Source organism: Dermacentor albipictus, chromosome 6 (assembly GCF_038994185.2).
Source record: "Dermacentor albipictus isolate Rhodes 1998 colony chromosome 6, USDA_Dalb.pri_finalv2, whole genome shotgun sequence".
NCBI classification, from domain to species: Eukaryota; Metazoa; Arthropoda; class Arachnida; order Ixodida; family Ixodidae; genus Dermacentor; species Dermacentor albipictus.
In genome coordinates, this window is record NC_091826.1 from 46,026,202 (window position 1) to 46,052,878 (window position 26,677).

The 26,677-nt window shown below is 51.0% G+C and overlaps 1 protein-coding gene across 2 annotated transcripts; it reads left to right on the top strand.

The window, feature by feature from the left end:
- The first annotated feature begins 200 nt into the window (after positions 1 to 200).
- On the top strand, positions 201 to 15,581 carry LOC139061023 (solute carrier family 22 member 7-like). 2 transcript variants are annotated; one of them, XM_070540442.1, is made up of 6 exons: positions 201 to 427; positions 2,660 to 3,017; positions 6,202 to 6,333; positions 7,236 to 7,614; positions 8,197 to 8,617; positions 13,074 to 15,581. In XM_070540442.1, the coding sequence occupies exons 1-6, from the start codon at positions 315 to 317 to the stop codon at positions 14,146 to 14,148; spliced, it is 2,478 nt and encodes an 825-aa protein (XP_070396543.1). In that variant the 5' UTR covers positions 201 to 314; the 3' UTR covers positions 14,149 to 15,581. The 2 variants fall into 2 exon arrangements, with proteins under 2 accessions (XP_070396543.1, XP_070396544.1); XM_070540443.1 differs by having other exon boundaries at positions 8,200 to 8,617.
- Positions 15,582 to 26,677: the final 11,096 nt, after the last annotated feature.

Sequence of the window (26,677 nt, forward strand, 5' to 3'; positions counted from 1 at the left end):
GGGCAAAGTGCCGTGACCACAGGCTAATTGGTGCAGTGCGAAGCACAAAAGAGGGACGCAGAAAGTATATTCTCGAGTATTCTGAGACAGTATTCTGTATATAAAGAAAACAAAAGCTAGTGCCGCAGCAAGGGGCATCGTACTAAAAATGACATGCATTTTTGGAACTCTATGTAGGCCAAAGCTTCCGCGTGCCTTAGCAGAGGGCACGTGCCTAAAAGGTTACGAAGAAGAAGTTGAATCGAACGCCGTTTCGTGTTTCGCCGCGATCGAGTTCTCCGACCAAGAACGTCTCCTCGCGTCCAGCTGACCCCATGAGCGAAGGAGGCACGTACTCCAAGGCAGAAGGAAAAGATTCCGAGGCGCCGAAACGTCATCGGAGTCGCTCCCGGGCCGGCACGGGGACCTCGGCAACGTCCAAGAGGAGGTGAGCTGCTGCGTTACTGGGCCCTTTTCGGTAGTGTATAATCAGTAAGGTGCCACAAACTTGGACGCCGCCTGGCGCCCTGCTGTGCCAATCAGGAGTAGTCGTCTGCTATATCTCGAATTTGCGAACAGTTTTGTTTTCCAGCTGCAGTAAAAACAACGTTCATAACAACGTCGCGTTCTTCGCAGTTCACGCACGGCGCTGGATCAAGCCCATTTTATCTAAGCGCGGGCTTACTGAAATTTAAGGAAAATTAATCTCTCGCTTCTTTCAGACCAAACAACTCGCCAACAGAGCTGAGTAAATGATCTTCCGTTTTTTCTGCCGAACCCAACACATGATTCCTTCTCACGTGAGCCTCATCCTCACCTGGTAAATGTTTACCCATCTCCATACTGACCCTCACTCTCCGCTAATAATTTTTCTCCCCTCCTCACCCTCAGCTAGATGGGTTGCGTCGTTCGTCGTCATACTTAATTCTTGCGTTTACTGAAAAAAATATGTGTAGAAACCATCGAAGACCATTGCCATAGTATGCGAGTAGCCTGAACGAATGGACGAACCAACGAGCCAGCGACAGTCCCCTGTTCCTCCCTCCGGCCCTCCCCGGAACCTTGTTGTAGATTCACATGGATGACCAGTGACAAACGTAGAAGAAAAGCGGCGTAATCTTGTCTCGAACATACAACAAAACGCCATTTTTGACGCATAATATCTCCACAGATCAACTAAGAAAATGAACGCATGATACATGCAGCGCAATCATCAAGCGGACCGTTGCCTAACCTATCCATGATACACGTGACCACTGTCGAAAAACAGGCTCGCCTCAACGTTCTCGAAGATAGGGTTTGGCACTTGGCATTTAAAGGTTTCGGTTCTTTAGCGGATCCAACAGGGGTACCAACCTTGATAGAAATCGCCAGAAACGTAGAAGCGCAGCATGGGTTTCTACATGAATTTCTTTTTAATGTGTACGTCCGCCTTTATGCACAGAAGCCAAAATTATTACATGCAACCGTTATTGTTTCTTCCGACCCTTTAGACTATTATAAACAGGGCCACAAATTTGCAATGCTTTCTTGTTTAGAGTTAATCACAAATTTATAAGTTTGCCGTAGAACGCACGAGAAATTACATGCAGACGTCTTTAGGGGATGAATCGCGATTATATTATTTTAAGATGTAAAGAAGACACACTCCGCGCATCAGATGGAGAAGAAAACAAGCCGTTTCTTTCCCAGCAAACTGCACTGCGATTACATGACTGCGGAAGTTTATTAGGTCCGCTATAGCTGATGGCCTTAGAGATTGCGCGAGCTACTTCCAGCTCGCTTTCTCGGAGGCCATGCATAGTCCACAGTTTCTTGTGAAAGTTATTGGAGAAAACTCTGGCGCTAGTGTCTACGGCGACATGTTCCCGGGCTGTCTGAACCACCAGTAAGTATGGTGGTTCAGTCAGCATGGGACTGACGGGCAGTACAAAGATTTGCGTAAGCTTCGTTCTTCTGGCTTTAAACGGCTTTGCAAAGTTTGTTATAGTGAAAAAGAAAAGAAATTTCGCCATATACGGAAGAATTCACATAGATTATGCATGTACGTAGAAAATTGTTCCCTGCGGGTATAGCAAAATGTGATTTCTTGGAACTTAGGAAAGCTAAAGCGGGGTCAGAAACGTCACAAGAACATGCAACTCACACAAACACGAGCATAATTATATGCCCAGTATTCTCGTTGCAGTTAAACAATCACTATGTCAGAGTTCTCTCATAATAATTGTTGCAGAAAACTTTATGGCTGCAGGCTCACTTTTGCAACGCGCCGTACCAAGTCGTGCACCCGTGAGCACAAACGTAGCCAGAAATTGTTTTTAGGGAGAGCGTTACGCTCTCAAATGGGGAGGATGAGGGAAAAAAGTAAAGAATGGACAAGCCACGTACAAACACCGAAATTTCCGGGGGAAGGGTCGTTCCCAGTGTGGCACTTCTCTATTGAGTCGCATAGCACAGGCTTGTGGAGAAACGGAATCAATTCGTAATTCAGGCCCACAACATGAAATTGATGGTTTTTCTGAAAAGATCTCATCGCCATATTTCGACTGCAATCCTCGAATTCAAGCTACAGTAAAATGCGCAAATTAAAATCGGTTTTAACGCGAAATTCCCAGTTCGTAAACTTTTGCTCAGGGTAGTACGCATGCTGATACGGCGTCGTCCGATCGCCCTGTTGCAGAAAATCGAAGAAGAGGCATGGCGGTGAGACGCCAACACCGTCAATGTCGCGTGTCTCCGAGGCGAGCATGCTCTTCCCATCCAACGCGTCCACGCCCCTTAAGGAGGCCGTGTCGTCGACGACCATCTCGATCGACCCAGGGGCCGACCTGGCTGCCACCCGCAGCGCCACTTCGACGCCGGTGGCCAAGGTTGTTCCCGAGAACGCTACGACGACCACAACCCGCGGTGCGGCCGGGCCGTGTGGCAAAAGCAGCAGCGTCATTAGGGACGAGAAGCTCGGGTCCATCGCGCTGGCTGCTGAGGACTCGGAGAGCACCGGCATCACGCACGGTGACACAGATCCGGACATGGCGGCAGTGAGCACGTTTTCTCGATGTCTGGACGTGTCAACGTGGCCCAGTTTAAGAACACTGGGCTGGTGCAGAAGTCGGTCGGATCAATCAATCAATCAATCAATCAATCAATCAATCAATCAATCAATCAATCAATCAATCAATCAATCAATCAATCAATCAATCAATCAATCAATCAATCAATCAATCAATCAATCAATCAATCAATCAATCAATCAATCAATCAATCAATCAATCGGTCGGTTGCTCGGTCGGTCGGTCAGTCAGTCAGTCAAATCTACGCAGTCGTGTCGTAGTTAGGCCCACAGACTTCTGTTTGGCAGGTCTGTCAAGGCGATCGATTAATCGACTCTGCCCTGTTCAACTTAAAGTACACGAGGCCATTGTTGACCTGTGTCATGTACATCGATAAGTCAATGAAACAACATATCTATCCTAAGTAACGTTGGCATGAAACTTGATGGCTTAGATTGCAATAGATCCAGACGCGGAAAAGACTCGCGGGTTAGGAAGCTGTCTTGTTGTGTGCCAACCTTGTGTGCCACCTGAATCGTATGTGGCTGAAGTCGGGCGCTACACTACGAGGAAAAAGTTGAACTGAGAAAGCACAACAAGGTTAACTGAACAAACCATTAAACACAAGCAAACTGTGCACACAAATAAACACGAACTAACGCTGACACTTGACGCGGTATTGACGCGTTTTCTTAGCGCAAAGTTTCCCGAGTATTTTGAGCACACATTTTATACTCCCATTTTATGTGCTTCGCACGCAAAGTTTATAGTCACTTAATAATCGATATCTTCTAAGCCTTACAAGGCTAACAAAACATATGCACTCATCAAGGCGGCCGTGTTGTCTCCTGTCACGGATAGGATACCATTGATGGGGAGGCTCGGGCTGTTGCAGAGGTTCTACCTTCCGTGTCTGGCGACAGCAACAAGTCGGCATAATCTTTTGGTGTCGACGGTGTGCATGTGGTACAGCACGTTCCCGGAGTTTCATCCGGAGAACCGGACGTGTTCCACTAGGATTAATACCTTCTGGTGGTGTTGTCAATCGTGCTCTTATTGGTACAAATGGCTTTCTTTTTGACATCCTCAGCAAAATATGCGGGATGACTTTCACAAGCTGCGGCAGTTGTGGATCTGTTTGTTTGACTGTTTCCTGTATTGAGGCTCTTGGGATGCAGTGGCGCTGGATAAAGTGAACATAGAAATCTAGTACTTTGTTGTCGATTCGAGTTTCCAGCGTCTCGAGGGGCACTGGATGTTTTAGGAAGCACGGTGTATTTCTGCTGCTGGCAGTATGCTGCACGTCGTATGCCTTCTGCTGTATCTGTAAAGCAAAGCGCGGTGCACGGGCAGGTCGCGAGCTGATCTGGGTTTCCCAGAATAGTAACCAAAGGCTTGTGATCTGTGAGACGACCGAAGTCGGCTCTGCACAAGTAAAGTGGAAAATGATCTGTGCACAACACAGCCTCCAGCATCTCCAGTTTTATCTGGGAATAGCGACTTTCAACTGTTATCGCTCTGCTTGCATAGGACGATGTTTGAGTCAGAATTGCACGAAACACATGTGGTCTAAGCGATGGCGTCAACGACACATTTTCTGTGGTTGTACGGGTCAAAGTAGGCCAGTCTCGAAGTGTTTGACATGGCTTGTTTCTAATTGTTGAAGGCCTGATGATTGCAGGCAGACCATTCACTAGTTGCTTTCTGAGTGTCAACTAGCGCAAAGGTCATGTGAGATCTACGAGGTTCCGCAAAATACAACCGGGATAATACACCATGCGGATAAGATAATTGACTTCTTGTGGCGTCTCTGGCGTTCTGACTCGCGAGAAGCCCCGTTAAATGTAGCGTTGTGCTCTCGTTCAGTTGTACCAAAGACCAAGATATTGTCGCTGACGTTCAACACATTAGCGATATTGTTTAGCCCTTGGTGGATGGTGTCATAAAATATTTCTGCGGCACTGCAAGTGTTGAAGATGAGACACTTGCAGCGAAATAGGCCAACAAGTGTGGAAAACGTCATGAGCTGTCTAGAGGAATCCAATCGACGGTAGACATTCTTGAAATCAAAGTTGGATAAAACTGTTGCTCAATTCAATGGCACAGTGATGTCGTCTACAGTTGGGTGCAGCTGTTTTTGGCTTTCAATCACTGTGTTGAGAATGCACATAATAATGCATATTCTATTCTCGTTAACATGCTTGGGAATGATAACTATACCCTGGACATCAATGGTTTGAGATCAACTGCTGCTCCGTACGTGTGTGCAATGCATATGTGTGCATCTGTGAGATTGAGAAATTGGAGGGACGTTTTCGTCTACAAACAGATTTTAAATCTTTGAGCTTTTTAATTTCTTGTAATATGGCTGAGAATCATGTGGACGATTGACTTTTCCTCTAAAAATACTTCAATTTGATATGTGACAAGTACAAAGTCAATAGAAGTTGCTGCTGGAGAACTCCTGGGAAAAGAAAGACGTCTTCTACAGTACACTTTTGTATGTCAAACAGAGGTTCTCAGACAGCTCTAAGAAAGACGTTGCTCTGTATCGAAAACTTCGAAATTTCTTCACAGTAGCTGTTGCTGTTACAGTTAGGCAGACCGTCTTCAATGATGACTGACACATGACTGATTTGAGTCGATCAGAAAGGCAATTGGTTTGTTGTAAACTTTGGACAGTTGCTCACGGGGTCTATTATGTTTGTCATAGCTACAAGGACATACTCGTTACTGCTTGAGCTTGTAATGACTTACTGGTTGAACTGCAGCGTCGAACGAGACAGCTTCTCAAAACGCCCGATTTTGTTGCGGGCCTTGCAAGCTTTGCCCCCGGACAGCACGACCTAACACCTATATGTGGCTATTGCACAAACACAGCTGTGAAAAAATGTGGCTAGTCGCTTCGTTCGTTTCATATGATTGTAGAGAAGGTGGCTTTACGCCTCGATGTAGCTTGTAGCGGGAATGACGATCTGACGTTGCCGGACGGTTTGCTCTACGTTTCATGCTGTTTTAACTGAAATGCAGGCTGAGGCTCTTTTCTCGATCTCAAAGACGTCTCGTTCTACGTCACGTTGTTCTACGTCTGTTGTCAACCGAAGATGTATCTGGGGATACTTGGATACTACATCGAGTTCTTTATTTTTCTACTTTTTATGCACGTACACAGGCCATTGGTATGCGAGATGTGGATGAGTCGGAGAATGTATTGGCCCAAAGCCGACCAGTGTCCGGCTACGCCCCTATCGAGAAGGATGACAAGCTGGTGATGCCGCCGTCTTTGGAGCTGCCGTCACCGGCGGTAAGCCACGAAACGATTGCTGTATAGTTCGATAATATATTTGTATCATGATAAACATTTTATATGGTTATATACTGTATATTTGGCAGCGCTGCCATTTCACACCGACGAAGACAGGCTGTAACGTGACCACAAATAGAACGCCCCATGAAATTCTTTTTCGTTGATATCCTGGCGTCCACAACACCGGCTCAGCTCGGGGCAGAACATTCAAGTAAAAATAGGTCGACTGCACAACTTGCCCACAACGCATGGGACTACAAGTAGTCAATGCTTGACCAAAAAGGGAAGCTTGAGCATGGTGCGGAGGTTTTCGACAAGGAAGCTTGCTACCGTCAGGGAGGCCCACGCCTGTCCTCTGAGCAAATCTAGAAGCAGACCTTGGGCCCTTCCGGTTCGTGCATACTGCATGGTCATCGCGTACTATCCTCGGTCACTATCGTCAACTGGGTAGGCGTACTCGGCCTCCCCGACCCCGGGCACTGAAGCAAAAATTACGGGTCACGACAGCAAACCAGAATAGAGGCTCATCCATTGTCGACCTGTAACCTCTCTCAGCGCGACGACGATTCAAAGGAAGCTTGTCGGAAGCATTAGCAACGGGCAGTGGAAGAGCCCTCTTCCCTTCTCAGAACGCGCACGATAGGCTGGTTAGTGAACGGCTGATAACGAGCCCTTGCCTTCTTTGCACCGCACAGGGTTGTAGAGACGGAGCGTATGAGGACGAGCGCATGCGTTCGTGGAACGACTGGCCGATGCCGCAAGCATTTAATCACTCTGTTACACCACGTGGTCCGCAATTTCTATAGATATCGCGACAAGCATGGCAGCGGCGCAATTTCAACCAGCGCCTCCTGAGGCCCCTTTGATTTTCTTTTCTGAACTGGCACGTGCATGCGCAGGTCTCTTACGATGGCCAGCACCCCACGCTGTCGCCGTCGCCCAAGCGCAAATCGCGCGGACTGAGTACGGTCACGTTCGGCGACGCGCAGTCGTACCGCCTCACGTCGGCCGAGCCGTCGACGAGCGAGATTCTGGGCCAGGGATCGCACCAGCTGCGCATCTTGGCCTGCGCCCAGCTGTCGCTCGGGGCGCTCGCCTTCCACTACCAGTCGATGCGGCTGCTGGCGCCCGTCGACGCGGTGGACCACTGGTGCAGGCAGCCGCCCGAGTTCGCCAACCAGAGCGCGCAGGCCTGGAAGAACGCCTCCGTTCCCGTGGATCTCGATGGCCGCTACAGCAGATGCACCGTCTACAGGTTTCCCTACTCGCACGGCACGGGTGCGTAGTATACACACAGGCGTGTTCAGAGTTGACGAGTTTGCTTACAGTTCGTTATCGCAAAGTGGTTGACGGTTCCCGTTCCAGGAGTTTCGCAATCTCGGGAAACTACACGCGTTGTGTCCTTGTTTAGTACTGCATTGACAGCATTCGGTGACAGATCAGGAATGCAGTGATCAGGAACCCCTCAAACGAAACGTGTGTACCACATGCGCCAGTGATCTATCTAAATTTCGGTTGCTCGCGCTGCTTACGTATGGCTCATTTGGTGCGCGATTCCGACGTTGGGCGGGTGGGGAGGCGAGGCTGATCACATAAAATCCCGCATCACAATCGCAGTCGTTAGATAGCTTTCGTTTACGGGACGCAAGCGGCTTGCATACGCAAGAAGCAGGGGCGACGGTTCTGCGCATGCGCAGACGCAGACGTAGGGTCTGCGCATTCGGAGTACCTTCGGCCCTAGTTCTTGTGTAGGCAAGCCGCTTGCGTCCCCTAAACTAAAGCTCTCTATTGCTTCTCCCGTTGGCCGATACTGCGATAATATAACTTCACGGAAGTTTGCTCTCTCTCTGGACGACGCAGCAGCAGCGGCCACATCGGGCACCGCGTCCTCCTCGGCGTTGTGGCCCGGGGTCGTCGCCGGGCCTCGGGGCGAGCTCCCGTGCAGTGACTGGGACTACGACCTGCCTCCGGACGTCCTCACGGCCCTGAACGAGTGGGACCTGGTGTGCTCCAACGCGTGGCTGGTGCTCGCGGCGCGCCTCTACACCTACCTCGGGGGCCTCGTCTGCGCGCCCTTCCTCGGCAAGATGGCGGACAGAACGGGTCGCAGGCCGGTCCTGCTCGCGTGCGCCGTGCTCGCGGTGGCCGCCGCGGCGTTGACCGTGCACGCGCACTCGTTCCTGCAGCTCGTCCTGCTGCGCATGCTGGTGGCGGGCTCGCTGAACGGCTTCTCGCTCGTTTCCATCGTTCTTCTGTTCGAGGTCACCTACGAAGCCAGCAGGTCGGTGATTGCGCATTTTTTTTTTCACCACGAATAGTCACGATGTTCCAAACGTGGCGGCCATGACGTCAGCGGTCCTTTTTGTGACTGCCGGCAGTACAGCGAAAGCACGATAGCCTTCCAGTGGGGTGCATTATGAACGCCACTTATCTATAGACTTTTTTTTAATGGGTGCTGTAGCGCCGTCTAATTGCGTAAAGCTCCCTTTAATAATAGGCGTCTGCCTGTTTTAGCCGCGATGGGAGAGCGCTTTCTGTTGCATCCCATGTTATGGGCGTCTTGCGCTGGAGTTTGAGGTATAGTAGCGGCGCCTGGTGGCGGCGCGGGAAACGACATCTGGGTCGTACCAGCGTGGGTCGTATTCAACCCTGGCTGTGGCGAAGCACGTTTCTAGGCCGAGTTTTGGGTCAATTCGCACTTTTTTCTGCCCTGTTGCGAGTGCGAAAGGGCTCGTCACTTATCACAGACCACGCCGACCACGATGCGAGCTCGCCGCAGCCTATAGTTTAACGAAAACGGACTCTCCGTGTGCCGTGGGACGTAATGCTAGGAGCAGAAGGAATCGGTGACGCCGATCTGGAGAGACCTAGCCCAGCCTCGAATAGGCGTCACCGTCATTATTCTACGCCGTGGGCTGCCATGAACAATTAAGAAGGCCTGAATCTCAACATCAGATTCTGCCGTTTTCCTTCAAGGCCTCACGAAGTGGAGCGTCAGGCGCGCTGCATAGCTGCAGTTCGTCGCGCTGAGTAAGCGAAACTTCGCGCCATGCTGGCGGCTTCGCCTGTCTTGAAGCTTGCTGGATTATCTGCGTTCTAATGTTCGGTCTTTTACACCTGCAGTCCCGACAGCCGACCGACATAGCAGCAGGCATGGCTGGTAATTCACGATTCGAGACCCGGCCACAGCGACAATTAACAGTTCGACCGATGCGAAGTGGTGAAGTGACCAGGTGTGTGCAAATGAGCACAAATGGTCGGGCTCATTCGATGACAATTCACTACTCCACTACGAGCAGCACAGGTGAAGAGAGTTAAATGAGCTCATCCTTGATCTCAAGCCAGCACGTTGAGGCAGCGCAGAAAAATGGCAGTATTGATTGCAGCACATCGATGTTCGAGCGCTGTCATTAAAACCTACATCAAGCGAGTAGCGCACGAGCTCGCGCTGCAGCGCGATTCGCACGTATGTGCGAGCTCATATGCATCGCATCAGTTATTACCAGTTACTAAAAGGGACAGATGGCCGCTACTACAACGCAGGCATAACTACTTGTTTAGCGGCATGCAGTCAACAAAGATTGCAGGAGGCCCGCCGTTTCGCGGCATGTCGAAAGACCGCTGCCGTCGCGGCGCGTACGATCGTGCGCTCGAGCAGTTCGTACATCGCGGCGCGTACCGTCTTGTGCTCGAGCAGTTCCGTACACGTGATGTCTGCTTATCGCTGCTGTGGATTCATTTATAGCAAGCATTTCTTCGCGTTTGTGCGCCTGAATCTAGCAGCTAGCGTGCAAACCTTACCTGAAGTTCCACTTCGTACGCGACTCGCTTCACTTGCGATTGACACGGTGCTAAAACTTCGCCGCCTAATTCTTGAACGGCGTACACGTATTCGGCACTGCATAATTTCTTGCCTTTACGCAGCGTGCCACCCCTGAAAAAATCTTCGGCGCCCGATATTCGCTGCAAGCCGTGAAACAACACAACCGAAAGTGGCGGGTCCATATTGTAAACGTGCTTTCCGAAGCAGACGACCGAGCTTGGTACGACCCATTTTAGTACAGAGGGCGCTTTTTAGCACCTTTTTCGCAGTGCCCCCTGGGCAACGCAAGAGCCCCATACGCTCGGCGGCACTCGACGCTGTGGCTGTTTTCGGACTCGCCTGGTCTGCTTGATACAACGTGGCGTCTTCTACGTTAGAAACGGCTTCATGAGACGTGCTGACGTCATCTAACGCGGTGTGGCCGGAGCTTCCGCTGCCGCTAAGGCGGACGGAGCAGATGAGCGTGGTGTCGTTGATAAGGTGTCGCGCCTCTAGCCAGGGTGTACAAAAGGTGAAACATTCATTAGACAAAGAAGAAATTCTTATTGTAAAAAGAACAGAACTGTCACCTTCTTCGTTTCTTTCTCCGATTTGCCCACTAGAAAGGATTACGCCTTGCCTGAAGAATGTTTCATCGACCTCACCAGCAGCCACCCTTTTGCTTCTGGATATTACCCGGTTCCGTTTAGGCTCGTCTCCGAAGCAACGGTTTAAACCTGTCCGAACCAGTTCATGAGGGTTCATACCGGTTTCGGATAAATATAATCGAACGAAAGGTAGCTTATTTCTGCCGCTACGTGACGCAGACTGATGAGCTCCTGTGTATTTAATATTACGCACCAAAGCGAATACACTGTGACTGCAGACGCGCAGGCGTGCAGTGTTATCTTTCTTTTTTTCGAAGGCCACAGTGCCCAATGTGTTGGAAGCAGTAATAATCCTATTGTTGTGCCTGCGAGCTGCCGTATTCCATTGTGCATATCGCCCGTTGAGGTTCTGAGGAGTCATTGAAGGAATAATATAGTAAGATTAACGATAACGTTGAAACGGTACAATAGCAATCAATACCGCTCGTGCGACGGCAAAAGTGCAATCAGCAAGCACTTGCCTTCGTCGATCGAGAACTGTTGGAGCATAAAAAAAGGATGCGTTTTTGGATTTCGTGTCTACTATACGAACGGCGATATCATCTCAGGCACCGAGTCGTGCTGAGACGATATCATTCGCAACACAGATTTTTTTTCCATCTCATGCAAACTCCTACCGCGAAGTTGTGGAGGCGTTTTCATCCTGGTTGACAGTAGATAAAAAGCTTGTCAATATCGTGGACAATTCCTTGAGTGCAAAGCTGTGTGGCGTAAAATTGAACTGTCTGGTGCACACCATGTTGCTTTGGGTGGTTTTTTTATCGTTCTCCGAACAGTGACAATGCGCTCCCGCTTTAAGCTTTGTCTGAAGCATTGGCTATACTTCAGGTGCTGAGCACGTTCTGTTGAGAGGCGACTTGAACCTATCGGATATTGACAGTAGAAAAGTTACGCCACCGTCTTATGTTAGCTGTCTGACCCGTGTATATTTGACAGTTGAGGAACTTATTAACGAGCTTGCATTGCATCAGTTTGTCAATTGTCAACTCCCCCACAAGGCACAGTGGGTCATGTGCTAACGTAATAGACCTTTTTTTTTGTAACCACCCCACTTTATTTTATAAAGTAAGTTACAACGATAATCGTGATTAGTGACGATGAGATAGTTGTCGGTAGAATCGTTTGCGAGACTATGATCTTCACTAAAATGCAGCCGTGAAGGATGTGTCCTTATCCTGTACATGCTGTACACTGACAGGATATTTCCAACTACTCATCCTTTTTTTTTTCTTAATATGAATGTCCTAGGCATCTGAACCATAGAAAAAGTACTGGGAAATCCCATATAGCGCCCTGAATAATGTGATATAATACATTTTCTACAGCTATTCACGGTTTTATTTTGCAGGAGGTTTCCGCGTTGTGACGTCAGGAGGGATCGAGGACGTGGTCACGTGAGAGCTGGACATTGCGATTCTTCGACACTCGCCCAGGCTCACTTGGTGGCCTCCCATGCTGCTGCTTGTTATGAGGCCGATGCAGGAACATACAGGCGGTCGAGTGAGCCGGAGCTAGTGTCAGAATCTCGCAGTGTCTCGCTTGAGCGTTCTCCGCGTCTTGACGTCACCACACGACAGTGGTGATACCGAAACTGGTGAAGAATAGAGAGCAGATGGGTATAACTGATATTTCAGTTGACATTAGAAGAAAAAGAAAATGGAGCTGGGTAGGTGACTTAAAAGGTAGGACGGTATGCCGGTTGTCTATTAGTGTTATAGAAGGGGGTGCTAAGGGAAGGTCAGCGCAATCGAGGACACCCAAAAATTAGTTGGTGTGATGAAAAGACGAAATCTGCAGGCATAACTTGGAATTAGCTAGCGCAAGATAGGGGTAATTGGAGATTGCTGGGAGTGCCCCTCATACCACGATGGACATAGACAGCCTGCTGATGTTGATGATAATGTGAAAGCGCAGTCTTCAAGCCACTGTCCACTAAGAGTCCCAGACCGTTCCAATTGGAGAGGCATGGCCTTTGCCTCCCTCCCCGCCTTCTAAGATTAGCACTTAACCTCTCCATGATCCCCCTCCCAGACCTGTACAAATAGCTCTTCTGGAACGATGTTGTGTCCCCTGGAACAGTTGTCTGTTCAAAAGAGAGCTCCCCTTCAAGCTACGCTTGATTCGCTCCTTCCAGAAGTCGCATTGCCGTTTCGAAACTAAATGGCTCGAGCATGTCGCGCCAAGCTGCAAGAACGCCTTCCGATGGGGCCTCACGGGTACACTGGAACGAGTGAAGAAACCGATAAAGCTGCCGCGGTGTAACGCAGGACTGACTACCTCTGCGGGGTGATAGCGGCGAGCATTATCTGCGGCTGGGCTCCTTGCCTTCTCAGCGCCGCCGAGCATGTGTTCGACCGACGAACGCTGGCGTTCGCCTTCCTCGTGCCGGTCTCCCTGCTACTGACCAGTTTCCAGGCCGTCCGAGAGTCCTCGCGGTGGCTGCTCGTCACCGGCGGCGTCGCCGACTTCATCGACAGGCACAATGCCACGTCCACTCATGGAGGAGGGCGTCGCTCCGACGTCGAACTGGACCGTGCCGCTGTACGGCAGCTGCGTGATGCCAGGGCTTCAGCGATAGCCGAAGAACGTCGCACCACGGAGGCGTCGCCGCAACCTGGCAGCGCTGCCAGCACGATCGTCCTGCCCGGATTTGTGGCGAGGACCGCGTCGCTGTCGGCGCTCTTCTTAAGCCTGATCGTCATCATGAGCGAGACGTCGGAATGCGGCGAACCGGAACGGGACCTGTCCTCGCCAGCTCCGTCCTCCTGGCGGGCGGCGGTCCTGGTGATCCCGCGTGCCGTCAGCGTCCTGCTGGCGGCTCGATTTCTGCGACGCTGCGAGCGCAAGAAGGCGCTGATGCTGGGTCTCCCGCTGAGCTGCGCCGCCATCGCGCTACTAGCCCTCGTCGAGCTGGCCCTCCCGAGAGGCGACTCGTACGTCTACGTCGTCGTCGGCGAGCTGGTGTTGGCCTCCGTGTTCGCCAACCTCGCCTTCGCCTGCGTCTACTGCCTCGAGCTGTACGCGACGGCCGATCGCGCCGCGGGCTTCGCCACCGTCTGCTCGTCGGGCGTTCTGGGCGGCGTCGCGCTGACGAGCCTCTTCGAGGGCCAGGACCCGGCGGTGCGGAAGATGCTCGGCCTGTCGCTGGCCATCGTGGCCTTGCTGCTGGTCGAGCAGCTGCCCGAGACCAAGGACGCCCGAGTTCCCGACGCGTTGTTCGACGCCATCTCGCAGCTCAAGCGCTACAGCATGTCGAGCTCGTCGAAGAGCTTCGCGGAGCCGCGTTCATCGACCGACTCTGGCTACTTGCCCGAGAGGAAATTATTCGCGGCTTGCTACTGAAATCCCCGGAGTGTAAAATGTCTCACACCGTCGTTTCAATTTCACGTTCTGATTGTTGAAAGTTTAAACGTACGTAAGGAATTCCCGTCCCTTGTACGTGTCACCGCGGTATTCAGTATGTTTCTTTTTTTCCTTTTACGTATTGTTTACCTCAGCTTTGTATCTGTCCAGCATTCAATCACGAGTGGGAGGCAGACTTCATCCATATTGACACGAAATAGCGCTAAAGCAAAGGCTGCTTGCTCTGACTTGTTCGTGCGCCGAAGAGCGTGCGAACTAAAACCTTTTTGTTGTGGAGTTCTCGACGCTTACCTAGAACCGTAGAGACATTTATGCAGGGCTCCACGAACTTCTAAAGCGCAGCGCTGGTTTATGATGTTTTTAGCATTAGTTGTATCCTCTCTGGTTTGGTACCTTGGTCAAGAACCCCCTTCATGATGAACACAACCGGTTTCGCTGCATGCATTAAGCCTTGCGGAAACGGTTGGTTTGCAGGCAGGTTCCGTGTTACACGCGCTTCTTATTGTCGGATTTAGAATTTCTAAATATATGTTTGCGCCTATTATGCCAGCGTCAGATGCATATTAAACCCTTTGTGTTGAAGCTTAGGTGAGGGCGTACGAGCGCGCGCTTTTCGCGGTGTCCACAAGGTCACTCACTGATTCACTTAAACGCAATGAATAATAAACTTGAATTCCCGTATTCCATAAGAAGAAAGGAGATGATAATATGTTATCTAGAATTTCCGTTAATCATACACTGCTATTGCAGACCTACTTGTGCCATCCTTCTGGCAGGAGTAAGGAAAGAACGCATACGCTTGAGTCTACGAAAGCAACGTCAATATAATAGCCACAGTTGAGAGTTTAATCATTTCCCCAATAGTCTGGTGTGTGCTTTGTCTCATCTTAATAAAAATAAGATATTGTATAAACAAGACATGCGCACGCACACGCACGCACACACAGAATTTGTGTGTGTGTGTGCGTGCGTGCGTGTCTTGTTTCAATTGGTGCAGCTTTGCGAACAAGGGCTATAGTAGCTTAACCATAACATGCGCTGTGGCAATTTTTGGGGCAAAGCAATGTCAACAGTGAAAGAACGAAGGGAATGCGCAGTGTATGCCCACACAGTGCAGCGTATGGGGTGCCGAGTCCGAGCCAAGTAGGCCTCGTCTTAAAGTAGGCCTCGTCTTAAAGTAGGCCTCGTCTTAGAGTCGGCCTCGTCTTAGAGTCGGTCTAACCACAAGGGGAACCGTGTGATGCCCAAGTCCTCCTCTTCGAACGTTGGCTACAGCCTGAGCCTCCTCTGTAGCTCTGGCGACTGTGCGGTGACTTCAAGTGCTGATTTTTCCTACGAACTTGTTGCCTTCTGTTTGGGTCCAGCTCATATTTTGGCACTGATAACGCATTTCCCGCACAAGAAATGATGTTCGCTGCGATTGGTTGCTTGATTTCTGAGTGTGTGCGAGTTATTTCTCGATAAGAAAAGTCGAGAGAAGTTGATTAGACCTCCTTGAAACATCGCGTAATCCATGAAGTAAAGGAAAAAAAAAACGCTGTGCCATCATACTAACCACGGTACTCCCGACATCTGGTGACACCTCAGCAGAGTTGCGTGGAATTTGCTTTCCCTGTCCACAAAAAGTTGTTGAACGAGTGGGTAAGACAATGTGTGGGAAGAATAACATCAGTAATTTATAGCTTTCTTATTCTGTATTGTACTGAAACTACTCTTCTATAGTGTCCGTTTCAACAGGAATAATTCACATCCGTAGATTCTCCATGGGGCGTTGTAAGGTTATCTGATCGAGGTGCAGCAGCACCTAGCACACTTCTCTCAACAGCTACCAGGAGTGCCGTTCTTTATCTTGCGCTACAGAGTCCTCTATATATACTGCTCTCGAATTCATCCTACAGATTGGAGCCTAATAATATCTTCGGCAGCCGGTTCTAGACCAGTCTCGTGAGCAGCGTTGTATTTGGCCGGCGGAAAAGGCGGATGCTTCTTTTATGCGAAGCATATTAACGTAAGTCTCGGGCCTTCGCGCGACGCCCGGCGGTGGCCACCATTGACCCTGAAGTGGGGTCACGTGAGATGACGTCACGTGATGACGTCACACAGGCTGCAGATGGGGCGTCATATCGCGCCGTCGGTCGCCTCCCGGCGGTGGCCACCATTGACCTTCAAGTGACCTTCAAGTAGGTCACGTAACATGACGTCACGTGATGACGTCACACCGGCTGCAGATGGGGCCTCATATCGCGCCGTCGGTCGCCTCCCGGCGGTGGCCACCACGCTTCGCTTCGCGCCGTTGCACGCGACGCGGTGGCGGCGCCACCATCGCTGCATCACGTGATATGTGACTTCACACCAGGGATGAAGCGGCGCGCGCCCGCCGTCGCGTCAGTCTCTGTGCCCGCAACCGCGCCAGCGCCTTTGCGGCGGGCGTGTATGCGGTCAAGATGCCTCCAAACGCTAAGGATACGCTAACGTTAAGCCCAGTGAATGCTTCGCATCCACTGGGCTTAACCTTTAGAAGCCTCCAATTTTTTATATCGTTCTGTACTCCCGCATCAAGCTCTCTCGTGCCCTCCGAGCCGTGTCGTCGCAAAGAGCCGTCGAGTGTGAGAGCGTTTTCTTTCACCACGTCATCAGAACACAGCGTCGCTGCTGTTGCCGACAGTGTAAACTGTCATCTGGGTCTCAAGTCACGCTGACGTCTCAAGAACGCTCGTCCCGCCCCAGTTTTAGTGCGTCCCACCGCAGTTTTAATAAGTAGCGCGTGTCGCCGAAAATCCGGCGTCCCGCGTCGGTGTCCAGCGTCGGTATCCGTTGTAGGAGTTCGTTTTGGCCAAAACTGCGGAACTCCATTTGCAGCCGTGGTGCCCAGCACTTCCCAACAATATGTTACGGGTATGTTGCGAGTATAGAAAGACCGTATTCACAATATATACACACGCAGAGTCAGTGCAGTTAAAAATCGCTGAGCAGCAACAACACGCAGCAGCCAGCGACTCGCGATCTTCTTCTTTTATCCTTTTGTAACAATAATTTTGGAACCACCCGTACCCAGGCCCACGATGTGAGGCAAGAAACGACTGAACTAATCGAATTTCTCAAGCTAACATACGTGGAAAAATCTTAAACTGCATGACTTACAAACCTACACTCGTGATAGCACTCGGAGTGTAATTTGACTATACGAGAAAACGTAATTCTGTTACGCGAAAACTCGAACAAACTCTTGTTTCAGCGTTTCTACCATTCACAGACCAGCCGCGGCATCCGCCGTTTGCGCGAGTGTCTTGAGGGCCACGGGGCGGCGCGCTCGGTTCCGTGCAATAACCCCTTCTGTCGCTCGCCTCCATCACGTCGCGGCCCACGCAAGACGCGACGTTGGTACCACAAAGCCCGCGTTCGTGCATAGCGTTCGCGGCTAGCGTTTCCCGGTAAACATTACGGCTACATACGCTCTAGTTGCCGGGAGGCGTGAGAAGCAGTCAGGGACCTTGCAATGCTATCGCGTTCCACTCTTAAAAGCGAAGCTTAAGCGTTCTCAAATTTTATGCGAAGCATATTACTAGAGGTCAACCCAGGTCCTCAGGCGCGGCGGTGCCGCCATCAATACCACGTGACACCTTGACGTCACGACAGAGGAGAAACGGGGCTCCAACTCGCGCCGTCGCGCGCGGCGTCGCCTTCAAGGCTGACCACGTGACACCGTGACGTCACGACAGAGGAGAAACGGGGCTCCAACTCGCGCCGTCGCTCGCGGCGTCGCAGTGGTATATAAGCAGCTGCGCTTGCCTCTGCTAGACACTCACGAGGTGAGATGCCTCCTGGAGACAGAGCTGCTCGTTGGAATGAGAAGCGAAGGTTGCGGCGTGCTACAGGGACTGTTTCTAGGTGGCTTTGCTACGGCGCAGCGAATACGCGCCCTGCATCGGACGCGGTGAGCGTCGAGCGACGCAGCGTTCGGCGCGACAACGAAATGTGCGCCTGAGCAAGCGCCGCACGCCTGAGCCGCCGACGACACCGGATTTTCTGCGACACGAGCTCCTTAACGCTGTCGCGTTAAAATAAAGGCTAGTATGCTTCGCATCCTGGGCTTAACCTTAGCTAAGCCACAGCCAGTTTTTTTTCTAGCAACGCCGGACGAATTCGTTGGTCTATTTCTGGCTATTTGTTTCGTCGGCAAGCTAACTCATGATAGCCGACTCACTCATGCCAACCCATGAGTCGGAGTTGGCTAGCGGAGTAGAATTTCGATTAGCTTGAGTCGAAGTAAGGGGGGGGAGATCTAAGCAAAAAACCGATTTGTTAGTGAGTGTGAGCGTGAGCGTCAGTCGTTCTAATCAAAGGGTAAGCTTCGGTGAAACCTTTATAGCCACCACGGACCGAAAAGAAAGAATTCCTTCAAATTTCCGCAAATACCTGTGCATAGCCCCAATTCTACGCAACATGCACCCCACGTACCACAAGGAAAGAAGACAAGCGCGAGTGGATGCTCTAGGGCGAAGACACAGGCAAGATCGGGGCGCGAGATACACCGGCGCAGCCAAATACCCGCAAAGAAACGGTTACGCCCTGAGCGTCGTAGACTTTCAGGGCAAAGAGCTAGCGTCTGCCACAGTCCGTGCACAAAACCCCGAGACTGCAGAAGGGACGGCGATCACCCTAGCAACTACCACGTGCATGGACGCAGCTGTCATCTTCTACGATTCTCAAGCAGCCGTCAGGAACTACGCTAATGGTCGCGTGTCGACAGAAGCACTGAAGATATTGAAGCGCCGCAGTACTCCGATCCCCCACACCTGCGTGACATGGGTTCCTCGGCACGAGGGGCTGGAGGGGAACGAAGCGGCACATGCCGCGGCCCGAGGCCACACCTGCCGGGTCAACAACCCTTCCTACTCTCGAGACGCCCGGTCTGCGTCAGCGGAGGCAGAGACCGCACCCATCACGTACTCGGGGATCCTTCAACATCACAGGCTGGAACGCAGGGTGTACCCACCACCTCACCCTAAGCTCAACAAAGAAGAAAGCACTAGACTCAGAAGACTGCAAAGTAATACTTACATCAACGGAAACATCATGCATAGACTGTACCCAACGATACAAGTATACCACTGCCCCATGTGCGGCGTACCGGACACCTTAGCGCACCTGATGATGGAATGTCCATGGCATCTAGACAAAGACGTATTGCCTTCACCGAGAAACTGTTGCAACGCCACACAAAGCGAAGACCTCATAGAAACGTGGGAGGCCAAGCTCGTCTCCGAAGACCTGGAACAACAACTACGCCTCGTCGCCAGGGCCAAGGAGGCAGCGAAGGCCAGAGGGTTCCTGGAATGAGGAGACCTCCCACCGGGAGTAGAACCGGGGCTTACCCCGGAATACTGTTTCCAAGATGAAAGTTTATTCCTCCTTAGCGAGTGTGAGGGTTCTGTTTATTTTGCCAGCCTGTGCCAGTAACACGGGAGACGGAGGACAAAGCGCAGTGCGTGGAACCTGTTTCCCGAACGGAACTTGAACGAAGTTGAAGTGCGTTGAACCAGATCCGAACAACCGAACCTTTTTCTGTTCGACCTAATACCATCGTAAACGACACGAACATCTCGTCATGCTTACTACACCCCGTTGTCTTTAGCTGTTGCTTGAAAGATGATGCCAAGATGCTTAAGCTCCTTCTGGAAACTTTCTTCAAAGCCTAGATACAGGTACGCGAAGTATTGTGTGACTTACAGGATATACCATAGTCAAGATAGAGCGGTGAGGAGTAATGAAGGTTTCAGTGCTCAATCTTTGCGTATACATGCATGGATGTAACTAACATATTCTTGTTCTTGTTCCCAAATGAAATGGCGCAACCCACTCTGGACGATCGGCCATGAATGGGGCGGTTCTAAGTATAGACTGTGAATGCCATGAAGTATCATTCCCCCCCCCCCCCCCAGTGGAAGGCGCATGCGTCGCGTAATTGGCCCACGCATTTTGTCAGTAAACACCTACAATCCCATCAAATCAAATCCAATCCAGCGGTTTGCACGTGCAGCACGAAAGGTCCGGTGGCAGCAAAGAAGACGAAGACACTGACCGCACACAGGATGGCCGACCCGACTCGTTCGCCTTGTCAGACGACGGTTTTCATCATTCCCGCTCTCAGCGGTCAGCTGAGGATATTTCCCTGCCGCTTGCTCTTCAGCGTGCTCTCAGTTGCAGCCGCCGTGACAATTGTCATTGCCGTCATCTCACTCGGAGTGTACGGGATGAGCCACAAGCGCTACCTGTTCAAATCAAGCTCGCCGCCTCCTTTCTGTTGCCCGGAAGACGTTCGGGAGGCGGTGCGATTCCTCAACAGGAGTTGCGACCCCTGCCACGACTTCTACGCGCGGGTCTGCACCAATGGTCTGAGGTTCAGGCTCTGGAAGCAACTGGCCCGCGAGTTCGAGCTCGAGCAAATGGTCGTCACGGGCCGAGTGCCGTGGCGCCTGCGGGAGGCCAAGGGCGCGACGTTCCTCACCGCCTACTACAAGACTTGCACCGAGGCCATGCGTCACAAGGAAGGCTTCGTCTCGAACCTAGCCCAAGTCCTGGCGAGGGAAACGCACCGGTTCCTCGCCAAGCCGGACTCCTGGAACGCCCTCGCCTATGCCGCCACGGTGTCCCTCAAGTACAAACTTCCGACCGCCGTCGAGGTCAACTACGAGCCGAGGGTTCCGCTCGCGGAGCTGACCGTCGCCACGCTCTGCTCGCTCGAACCTTTGCATCCGGCGATCCTGACCTCCTCCGTCAAAGATGTAGCGGAGCTAGGCATAGCTTCGGTCAGGCCAGACAGAGTGAAGGCGCTGATCGGCAGCGTATGCGGTCGCTTCATTTCGGAGAACAATAATTCGAGATGGCGCGCCACCGGCGACGCCTTGAAACGAACGTGTTGGCACGTGGATGGCTTGCGATTCGCCCTGGCTACCGTGGGCTACACTATGGACGCCAACACTCGTATCAGTGTGAAGGGCGTCGCAGGAGTGTAGGCGGTCCACGACGCTTACGCGTACTGCGACCATCGCGAAGCCGACGGTGACAAGGCGGTCTACTTGCTCTTCCACAGTGTCGCGAGCGGGACGTACGAGTTCTACAAGTCGTACGCCGGCCAGCCGGACCGCGTGCGGGAAATCTGCAAGGCCAGCGTGCAGGACGTCGGGGAAGTGTGGGACATGTTCGCGGCCGAATACTTGAGGACTCCCGAGAAGGAAGACCGGCTGCGTGACATATTCGCAGCTGTCAGAGACACCGTGTACCGCGAGTGCCGCGCAAGCCGTATCTTCGACGCCGAAGACGATGACCGTCTCGGAGACTTCTTCGCCATGCTGTCCCTCAGCGCCACCGCGGAAGCGAGCCCAACCACCGACGTGGCGCTGAAGCCCGCACCCGTCTTTGCCGAAAACCTGCTGAAAGGTCGCGCCTATGACTTCCACGCCCGAAGAGACAGCCAGCAGGGCACTAAATTCCTAAAGTTTCCGAAAGCACGCTACATTTGGATTCCTGCCGTTATGCTTGACATGATTCGCACTGGCCCGGCGACGGGCTCGGAGATACCTAATATGGCGGCACTCGGGTGGTTGGTAGCACAGGCTGTTTGGGAAGTGGTTCTCAGCGGTCATTTGTGGTCGCCGAAGACTGAGGCCGAGATCAAACGCCTGTGGTCATGCTTCAACCCCGTGGAGAACGGGATGAACGAGAGCGTATCGGTGCCTCTCGTTCTGGGCTTGTCTTCTGCGCTTAAGTCTTTCAGTCGTACCGACTGGGACCAGGCGCGGCCGGCTGTGGGTCTGCTGAAAATGTCACATGGAGAGATTTCTTATATTTTGGCCTTCTTGTCTAGATGCCCGTTGGATACGACTCCTCAATCTGTGCGTGAACTCAACGAGGCACTGATGTACGCGGGGGACTTTGCGTCGGTGTTCAGCTGCGCGGCCGATTCACCGATGGCAGAGAAGTCTCGGTGCTCCTTTTAGACCACGCCTGCACCCGATAGACTATAATGCCCCACTGGAGCCTGATGCTTAAGCGTACTGATAATTGATACCACTTTTACTTTTTTCTGGCCGAGTAAAACACTCTAACGATCGGTGTGGTTCTTTAAATCTCTCTGCCGCAATATTCCCGTATTAGATTAGAGGTCTCGATTGTTCATAGGTTCGATACACATAAACTAGCGCGTAGGTTACCTCTTTTCATTGAACTGCTAAAGGAGCACGGACAGTCAAAGGACAAACGGGCAGACATATATACAGCAAACCGAGTGAAGTTCCCGAAAAATCTAATTACATTAAAAATGTGATTCCTGAAGGCTTCCACTATCGGAAAGGCAGAACCAAATTCCCGCTCCCACACGCCAAACTCGAACGCGCGCAGGCGGCCGCGTTTCGAATTCTACAAACGGACTCGTATCCGTCACGAGGCCTACTAAGTCACTATAACTCAGAAATCCCGGCAAATTGCCCAGACTGCCCAGAACTTTATTGCTCACTCTCGCACATGCTATGGCAATGTACCGCGTTACGAAAGGGCCCTCTCTCCAGTGAGCCCGAATGGGAAGAAGCCCTCAAAAGCCCGGACCTCAGACTCCAACTCAAGGCCGTCCAGAGGGCCCAAGAACTGGCGGAGCGTCACCACGTTCCCGTCCCGACTTGGGTGTCGCCTACGGTTTCTGCCGGAGGAGTTCCCCGCGTGGGATCTCCAACGGATTGAGACTCCTCAGGACTTCAATAAAGTTCTTGACTGACTGACTGAAGGCTTTCATTTAGGTACTTGTGTAACGCTATTCTTATATGTAATTGTCCGCCCGCCCACCCGCTCACTTGCACGAGTCAATAAGTTATTAACCTGGTCGGCGTCCAATGTTTTTCTCTGCAGCCTGCCCTTGCTCTTACTGATAACATAAGTGACTTTCGTGGGACTGTAATGGCTAGCCGTAATCAATCAATTACATTTTTGAAAAAACAGCGTGATAGGAAAAGTAATTTGCTACCTTTCTTTTTTTCTGTAACCTGTAATAGTCTGTACCTGGGTATATCGTTGAGACATCGGTCCCGTTTGACCGAACTATACTCCCCCGCACGTTAGCCGGAGTTGGTGCAGAACTCTGGTTGCGCAGACAGTATACTGCTTCAAGCGCCTTTTCGCGCGTACGATCTTTTAGCTTTTCTTTTTATCGCTGACGAGGACCCACAGTTTGGAGAACTTGCTAGGCGCTGTGAATATGAGGTCAGCTCCATGTTTTGGCCCTATCCTTTTTTAAGTTGTATGAGGTGGCATGAACATACAGCACCATTACGTAGCTCCTTGGTTGCTTTTTTTGGCATTATTGAACCGTTGGGACCCTGTTTGAACTCTTGGAGCAAGGAAAAGCTTGCAGCTACGAGAACATTGGAGGGGAAATCCGAGTTGTCAGACGCATAACATGATGTTCAAAGCCATGGCCAGCCTTGTGCATACAGGACTGGTAATGGCATTACCTATTCTACCATGCGTCATCTAGGCTCTCGAGCGACTGAAGAGCTTTTGGCTTTATACGATCTCACTTGGTCCTAGGGAACTGTGCCTGCAGAGTGGAAGACAAGCAAGATCGTGTCATTATTGAAACCAGGGAAGATACTCCGTGCTATGCTTTCCTGCAGACCTGTGGCGCTTGCCAGTTGCATAGGTAAAACCATGCAACGCATGCTCGTGATGCTCGTGGAGTTGGCTTTGGAGAAGGGTAATATACATCCAGACGCGATGACATATTTCCGAAAGGGTAGGTCGTCAATCAACAGCATTATTGACCTAGTAACAACTATTGAACATCAAAAAGGTCGCCGTCGATGGACGGCTGCTGTCTTTGTTGATACAAGGGTGCTTTTGAGAATGTTCTACATGATGCAATTTCAAATGCCCTAGAAGAACATGGGATCGGTGGCCGTATGCATCAGTGCATAGCCAGCTATCAAGAGAGAACCATATTCATGGCAACTGTAGACAGTGAAACAAGGAAGCACCCCGTCTCTCCTGCATGGGGTGCTTCAAGGAGGTGTACTGAGCCCAACCTTATTTAATGTTGTTCTCGCTGGACTCGTAAAAGAACTCGCAGGCACAGTCTCGGTCTTTGTGTACGCAGATGACATGTGTATATGGACCACGAGCTTAACGCGCTTGCAAGTGCAAACGAAGCTGCAGCGCGCGGTGTCAATAACGTTGACATACCTAAACAGTCGAGGACTGCAGCTCTCACCGATACAAAGTGTAGCCTTGGCATTTACACGGAGGTGGATGGCCTGCTACCCCGTTATGATTGATGGGAAGATTATACCTTAGGTAACCCACTACAAATTTCTCCGAGTCATCATCGACCCTGACTTATCTTGGTGGAAGCACATTTCTGCAGTAAGACAAGAAGGTGCACAGCTTTACTCAAATCATTCGACATATGTCTAGAAAATTGTGGGGGCCATCCAAATCATCTCTTCTGCAGCTCTACCAGACACTTTTTGTTGGCTACCTCCGCTACTTGGGGCGCTATTGCAGAGGCACGTGCGGGCCCAGCTCGATTTTATCTGCAACGTGAGCAATTACGAGTGCATCTATGGCTACTGCCTAGACACAGTAATCATCCACTGACGAACATTACAAGCATACGGACTGTCGCCGCCTGCTCAGAAGCCGTGTTGTCGCAGCAAGATTTATTGCCGCCAGGTTTCGAACCGCACGACATACCAGAAGTTCCACTCTGGACGATGGCAAAGCCAACGGTGAGACTCTCGATTCCCGGAATAATGTAGTCAAAAATGCCTGCTGCTGGGCTCAAGCATTTCGTGTTATCCTACATTCCTTACATGTATGAGTATACCGAACATGTTTTTGCAGATATTTCTGTGACACAGACCTCTCCCGCGGCGGCTTACACGGTACCTGGAATGGGGATCGCACAACGGTTCAAAATAGGACACAGAACGTTGTCTACAGCAGCTGAGTTGATCGGAGTCCGAGAAGCAATTCGCTACATAGTTCATCAAAGCCTGGAGAAGTGGACAGTGTTCTGTAACTCAAAGCCAGCACTGCAACTCATCAGCAATTATATGAATCGCAGAATCGCATATAGTCGTATGGTTTATGATATCATGTGCGTGCTTGCTGAAGCGTCTAAATCCGGGCATACCATCGTGCTGCAGTGGATTCCTCGCCATTGTGGTATAGCTGGAAATGAACGGGCTGACGCGGAAGAAAGAAAAGGGGCACACTGACGGAAACATTAGAAAATTTTTTTCCTGGTATAACATCAACGCCTTGCTCCACAACTCCATCAAAACGTCTATGGCACGACAGTAGAACAACTCTGAAAATCAGCAAGAGCGCCTCCATAGTTTTGACTCTGGTTTACGATTCCGGCATCCGCTTCGGTTTCTGAGAGGCCAGGACGCACTCATCCCGAAATAAACGTTGTTCAATTTACTTTGTTCTTGCTTTGATTAGGGAAGGACAAAAGTGTAAGGTTGGAGGTTTTTCAGGCATTGCATGGTAGTGTTTGTTGACTTAGTGAAGGCAACACGGAAAGAAACAAGACCCATGAAGTTGATATAGCCAAAGCTCGACCGCAGTACAGCCAAAACGGATTTGTTTTATGCTTCGGCTGCAGCATGCAAGTTCTCTAACATCTTCTCTAACAGTATCCGAAATCGATATCGGAGCGAGTGAGGACTTTAAAGGGCCTCGAGAATGACTTCGAGGACCAAGAGAAGATCGATTCAACAAGCTTGTTACAGGGTGACTTGGAAGCTAGTCCGGGGGGAACGACTAACGCGGTGGCGATCTCGCTTTCACGTGATTGGGCAGAGAAAGCAGAAAAATTTACAATTTGGAGAGCGAAGTTTGCTACTGTGGTGAGCAACAGCTACGGCCTGACGTCCAAGCGATCAAACATAGCGCAGTTGGACTACAAGGAGTGGTCGAAAACTGAAGATGGTTATGATGGAAAGAAATACACATCAAAGATTCCAGTAGCCGTAGCCAGGCCCACGACACCTCGGTAAAGTAGTATGACATACATACCCGGCTACTCCGCAGAAGCTGACAGCGACGACGGCACGTCATCTACGTCCTCAATCATGCCATGGCTTCTGGCTGTTCTTGTGGTAACAATAATAGTGCTTTCTGCTATGCTATGCTTTTTCAAAAGAAGAAAAACGGTAAGTGATAGTGGAATTGAGGAAAGGGGTCCTGAACAACTGACTATGGCAACAAGTTTGCCAGTGTGAGAGTTTGAACGCGTTAGGAGTTGACTTCACGGAACACATTATGCCAGGTCGTATTACCACCGCGCTTGCATCTGTTCCTCACGATACCTGGTGTCTCGATGAAGATTTTTCCCCAATGCCAAGAACTGCTGCAGCGCACTTGAAGCAAACGTTTTCAACCACCACTGCTGCCGCAGTAACAAAATTCCTATATTTCAGCCCATACAATTCGCAAGTGTTTCTTTGAGTCT